The 6,943-nt window shown below is 33.5% G+C and overlaps 1 protein-coding gene across 7 annotated transcripts in view; it reads right to left on the reverse strand.

Moving 5' to 3' along the window:
• Nucleotides 1-6,943, reverse strand: part of LOC106872380 (protocadherin beta-15) — a 640,647-nt gene that overhangs the window by 260,619 nt on the left and 373,085 nt on the right. The window contains exon 3 of one of the 7 annotated variants that reach the window (XM_052973050.1): nt 3,799-3,903. The exons of the other annotated variants lie outside the window; for them this stretch is intronic. Coding sequence (XP_052829010.1) covers nt 3,805-3,903 — 99 coding nt within the window. The 3' untranslated portion in view covers nt 3,799-3,804. Of the gene's footprint in view, nt 1-3,798; nt 3,904-6,943 lie in introns of those variants that run through there. 7 annotated transcript variants of the gene reach the window in all.

Below are 6,943 nucleotides of genomic sequence, written 5' to 3' on the forward strand. Positions count from 1 at the left end.
TAAAAATTAGAAATAATACATTTCTAAATCTCTCAAAGAGACTTAAGCAGTAGTGATGCGATAAAGTAGTTGTATACTGCCAACTTAACGTGACAGTCCCAATAAGGGAATATACTACTGCTATTTAGCCCTAGGAAGCTGGACCGCTTCCTGTCGGCGTTGACACATTTGATATATATATATATATATATATATATCAAATATATATTCACATATATAAATATTTATAATCAAGGGTACGAGACAGTACTAGCATTGCTACAAATAAGAGTCAAAACAACTCAAAATTCAGTTACCACTTATAAACACTGGTGAATTCGAGGAAACAAGTAAATAGAAAAACCAACTTACACACACAGACATGCACGCACACACACACACGCACACATGTACACACACACACACACATACATATGTATATGTACATCTCAACTATGTGTGCATGTCTTTGACTGCATTTATCACCCCTCCAATAGCTAGACAACCAGTGCAACTTACATCCCCAAAAGAGACTGATAAAATAAGTACCAAACTTAAATAAGATATAAGCAATGGATTGATTTGATCAACTAAAACCCTCCAGCATGGTCACAGTCCAATGTTTGAAACAAGTAAAAGATAAAAGATATCTTGCACTAATCTTTAAAACGTTGTCATGTTCATCTCTAAATTAGGCTTCCAGGGGTCCCCCGATTATTTCTTGTTATAACACATAGGCAACCTATATCTGACAATTGTAGTGAATTGAAAAGTAACATTCTTGAAATTACTTCAAATGTTTTCTAGAACATACTTTTCAATTTAAGCAATGAAGAATTTCTTTAAAAACATTTAAAATCTTGAAGCTAAAATCCAGAGACTTATAACTGAATTTATTTTCTGAATTACATTACACAGGAAATAGTAGCATTTCCTAATTAAATTGTTGTCTATCTTGCATATAAGCACTGAGAGATCTTAGTTTCATGTTACCTCTTATTACTGAGAAATAAAAAGATTATATTTCTTGATGTTCAGGAATGATTAGCCTGAAATGAAGTCCATAAGCAGACTGGTGTATTTGATTGTTTCTCTTACATAGGTAATCTAATTAGTGCTGGAATTTGTGGTGTATAACAGGTAAGGTAAGAAAGAGAGATATAAGTTTGTTTCCTCTTTTGGTAAAAAGGAACTTCTCTCACTAGAGAAAAAGCAGTCTGTATGAAGTATGGGGAAATCATATATTATATGTAAGCAAGCTATGGGCTTCAAAAGATAAAGGGAAATGAAGTGGGCATAATTTGTTGGGGGATGTCTTGTTAACTACTAGGTACAGTGTAACACTATTGAATCGAGTAAGAGAGATTGGCTTTAAAAACATTGTTTGCTGTATGCAGGTAAGATAACCATACCGATGATGTAGGTGCACAATGAATGCTGTGGGAAGAAATGTTACATATATGCTTATAAACTGTTTCTAATATAGGAACATGATCGGCTTGACTACTATTTTATTTCATTGACTCTGCAGGGATGAAAGGCAAGGTTGACTTTGGTAGGGTTTGAACTCAGAATGCAATCCCCCACCAAAAAAATGGAAGAAATAATGCAAAGCATTTTTGTTGGTGCTTTAATGCTTCTTCTAGCCTTCCATTTTTATATAGGCTAATAATAAAAAATATCCATGACAGAGAAAGACTGATAGAAATGGTTTTATGATTAGTCTTTACGTCCCATGACCCATGCCAGCATGGAAGAACAGATGTTAAAAACATTATCACCACCACCACCACCACCACCACCTCCAACCACAACCACCACCACCATCATCAAGGATGCTGGATAAGCAGAATCTTAGGACATGAAACAAAATGTCTTACACTATTTAGTTATAACTCTCTATATTCTTAATTCAAACCCTGCTGAAGTAAATTTTGTATTTCATTATTGATTGATTGATTGATTAGGTAATGATTGATTAAAAAATACTTGTTAAATATTAGGATAAAATTGACTAATTTTTCCCTGAAAAAATTGCTGGATTTGTGCATAAATCAAAAAGAATTATCGTTATTAGTATGATGAAAAGGATGAGCTGGCTGAGTCATTGCCATAGAGTGCAAAATCCTTAGCAGCATTTATTTTGGCAACTAGGGTCGACTTTGTCGGTTATTTTTTTCAGTGTCAAGGCAATAACTATCAGTTGAACACTGAGCTCAATGTCATTAACTTCCCCCAACTCCTTCCAAGACTTGTGCCAAAATTTGAAACCATTATTACCACAGCCTTAGTGAAGGCGGAGGTATTGTTTTCAGTTGCGTTTGCTTGTTTCTCAATGGACAAGATATCTCAAGAACCGCTGGATGGATTCAGATGAAACTTTCAGGGATGTTTGGCCTCGTGACTGGCATGAACTGATCAGATTTTGGGATCAATCTGGTACCAGACAAGAATTCTGAATTATCTTGCCTGTTTTTTTACTTAATTTTTGAGAGCGGTCAGGTTCATTTTTAGTATTCTTGTTTGTGAGAGCAGTCAAGTTTATTTCAGCTATTCTCATTTTTAAAATCATCTCTGGCTAATCGTTGAGAGGACGTTGGTGTTGCCTTGGCAGAAGTTTGTGCCCTTTGATTGCTCTTATTGTTATGATTATTATTATTATCAAGGCAGTGTGCTGGCATAGTCGTTGGCACATTGGATGAAATGCCTAGTGGTATTTCGCCCATTGATATGTTCTGCATTCAAATTCTGCTGAGGATGACTTGCTGAGGTTGACTTTACCTTTCATCCTTATGAGGTTAATAAAATAAGTACCAGTTGAACACTGGGATCGATGCAATCGACTCATCCCCACCTCCCCCAAGCTACCCCGTGGCAAAAATTTGTAATAATAATAATTATTATTATTATTATTATTGTAGATGTAATTGACTTAAAACATCTCTCGAACTTGGTGGCCTTTCACAAATTTAAAATCATCATCATCAATTATTATTATTATTATTATTATTATTATTATTATCATCATTCTGGTAGAATTGTTAGCACACCTAGCAAAAATGCTTAGTGGTATTTAATCCATCTTCACATTCTGAGTTCAAATTCTGCTGAGTCTGACTTTGCCTTTCATCCTTTTGGTGTGTGTGGGGGGGGGCGATAAATTTATACACTGGGGTTGATCTAATCGACTGGTTCCCTCCCCACAAAAATTTCAGGCCTTGTGCTTACAGTATAACGGATTATCATCATCATATCATCATTGTTGTTGTTGTTGTTGTTGTTATTATTAAGCAAATAACAGCAGCAGGAGAAATATTATTCTGTTGTTTCAATCATTAATCAGAGTCTTCCAGAATTTATATATTCTATTATAATCTTGAAATTTCAGCAGCCAGTTTTATAGATTTTGGTTGGATACATAAGAATTGCAATAAACGATATCTTTTAGAGTGAATGTGTTAATAATTTAGATATTATCATGATCTTTTATGCGAAAATACAGAAATAATTTATTAGGAGGTAGAAAAGTGTAGAAACAATCATTTGTATATTTTGTTATTTAATTTTCAACACATGAATACTGTGTAACTTGATAAAATGAAATTATTTCCAATATTTTCATTTTTTTTATTTATTAGATGCAACTTGGAATTGAATTATGTAAGTTTCTTGATGTAAACAAATTCAAATTTGCAATATTTTATATATGTATTTCTAGCTCAGTAGGAACTAACTTTGGAATACCTTAAGCTTTGAAAAGCTATTAGAATTATACTACAAATAAATGTAGGCTAGTGCAGGTGCTTTTCTTCAAACTTACCATATTTAGAATAGCACAGATGTCAATTGTTGACAACACCAACCAAAAATAGACGTCAACCATCCTTTTGTATACTTCTGTGAAACATTGTGCAGAAACCAATCCTATGCATTTGGATGGAAAAGATGTTAAATATCAACCTTGTCATTTCATCTCATCGCATCTCTTTCTTCACAATTTTCTCTCTCTTTCACTCACTCTCTCTCTCTCTCTCTCTCTCACTATATATATATTTATTTATATATATATATTTATTTCCTTCTCTCACACTCTTTCCCTCGTTTTCTCACATATGCACATAATGCATAATAAAAGAGAAAATAAAATAAATCTTTGTTGTTTCTGTTGTTATTATTATCGTCGTCGTCGTCGTCGTCGTCGTCATCGTCATCGTCATCATCATCATCATCATTATTATTATTATCATCAACATCATCATTATTATTATTATTATTATCATTATTATTATATTTTCTTTATAGTGCATCAGTGCTGTATTGCAGTGTGTATGGAAACCATTTTCTATATGAATTTGTATTAAACACTGAATTAATAAGGTTTTTGGTATTTCTGACATTTGGAAAGGTATTAACACCTTTGCAAACATTTTTATTAACCTTTATTTGCTGTGTAATACTATTATCCTATTTTATCAGATTTGTTGATTTGGAGAAAGTAGTAGTAGTAGTAGTAGTGGTGGTGACAGCAATGGGGCTTTTGGTAGTGGCGATAATTGTCATAGAGGATAGAGGTAGCAGTAGTGGCAGTGATGTTTGTATCAGCAGCTATGATAATGACAGTGGTGCTTTGTGTGTTTAAGTTTTGAGATATCTTTAGTCAATGCATGCATGTAAGAGTGGGCTTTTCAGCTTTCTTTTTTTTTTACTAACATTATTATATCGATGACATTTGAAAAATTATGATAATATTCTTTTTCAGTTTTATTTTATTTTTTTTGTTTTTTTTTTTGTGTATTTTCGCAAAATTTTCACTTCTGAAATCATGAGCTGAAACAAATATAGTATTTTGAGAAAACTATGTTTGCCATTAATTAATCACAAATTCTGTCGATTAGTCACTTCTTTATTCATTAATTATTTGTTTGTAGGATTCAGTAACTCCCTCACACTCCTGTGATAGCGAATTTTCAATGCCTCTCTTCTAACATGTTAGGTAGGATACAGAGGTAGTGCTTTGCTGCACCATATAATATGATTATAAATTTTCAAACTATTAACTCCATCATTAAAACTAATGCATTTTTAATTTTTACATCTACACAACAGTCATGGTTTTGCGGTTAAGAATTTCACTTTGTAACTACATCATTTCAGAGTTTATCCCACTGCATTGCACTTTCGAAAGTTATTTTCACTATAGCCTCAGTTTCACCAATGCATTGCACATGAAATTTAGAAGAGAGAATCACACAAAAGACTGTTGTGTTTTGTATGTGTGACTCTGAAGTGACCGTCATAAGGGCCAAAAGTCATTTAAGACTAAATTGTTTTTTCAATCTGTTGTTAAACAGCTAAATTTCTCATGTTTATATATCTATCACATATATCACATATGTGTTTATATATATCATATAATACCTAAGTACTAAGTCAACTGGCCACTGATACCAAATACAATATTTAACTCTTATTAGTACCAGTTCTCTGATGCTAAAATATGATGTGTATATAAACATATTGGCTACTTGCTTCTCTGGTATTGGTCAGGTAATTTCAACACCTGTGATGAAACCTCAATAAGGATTACAAACTGACGAAGGCATATATATGCATAGATATATATGTGTGTGTGTCTGAGTGTATCCACATGGCTTTATACATACATACATATATACATACATACACACATACATACATACATACATACATACATACATACTTAACAGGTCATTAAGAATGAAAAGTTTGATTTTCTAATGAACCAAGTTTGACAGTCATTAGATCTAAGCTTTTATCCTGAAAATTCTTTGTTTTACAACATTGAAGAGTTACATCATCACTTTTTGAAATGCAATTTATAGTGTCTGATTATATTGTGAACCTATGGATAGATCAAAAATTCGTGTTGTTTATGAATATGAGTTCCATTGTGGAACCAATGCATCCCAGACAGCTCGAAACACCAATGAGGTGTTTGGTGAAGATGTGGTAAAGGAGCAAACTGTACGTCAATGGTTTGAGAAGTTCCCGTCTGGTGACTTTAATCTTGAAAATCAGCCCCATGGTAGACCTGAGACCAAGGTGGATAATGATAAGGTGGAAACTGTAGTAGAAGTAGATACATCTCAAACTATGCATGAGTTAGAGGCAAGGTTGGATGTTTTGATTCCAACTGTATTGGACCATCTGAAACAAATCAGCAACATAAAGAATCTGGACAAGTGGGTTCCACACAAACTGAATGAGCATCAACTGACATGTCATCTTGAAACTTGCTGTTCTTTGCTGCCACGGCATAAAAGTGAACCATTTTTGTCTCATATTGTTACGTTTGATGAAAAATGGGCTCTTTTCAACAATAGCAAGGATTCTGCATGGTGGTTGGATAGAGACAAAGTGCTAAAACACAATCCAAAACAGAATATTCACCAAAAGAAGCTAATGGTGTCTCTTTGGTGGTCCAGCGCTGGTGTCATCCACAACAGCTTCATGAAACCTGGTAAGTCAATTACAGTGGATGTATACATCAACCAGTTGGATGAAATGATGAGTGAACTTGCAATTAAACAACCGAGATTGGTCATTAGAGACAAGCCAATTCTCTTGCAAGACAATGCTCAACCATGTTGCACAAAGAACGCTACTCAAATTACAGGAGCTGAATTTGGAAGTACTCTGTCATCCACTACATTCACCAGACTTTGCACCAACTGACTATCATGTTTTCCAGGCATTAGACAACATTTTGCAAGGAAAAAATTTCAAATCTGAAGAAGATGCAAAAACAGCCTTTCATGATTTTATCCCTTCTTGCTCTCCAGAAAAATAAGATATCAACAAAATGGCAAAATTGTGTTGATAATTTAGGTGCAAACTTTGATTAACTGCATTGCTTTTTGTTGAGATAGAGTAAAATATACTTTAAGTTCAAAATTGGACATTTCATTCTTAATGACCTGATATA

Source organism: Octopus bimaculoides, chromosome 14, assembly GCF_001194135.2.
Source record: "Octopus bimaculoides isolate UCB-OBI-ISO-001 chromosome 14, ASM119413v2, whole genome shotgun sequence".
Classification (NCBI taxonomy): domain Eukaryota; kingdom Metazoa; phylum Mollusca; class Cephalopoda; order Octopoda; family Octopodidae; genus Octopus; species Octopus bimaculoides.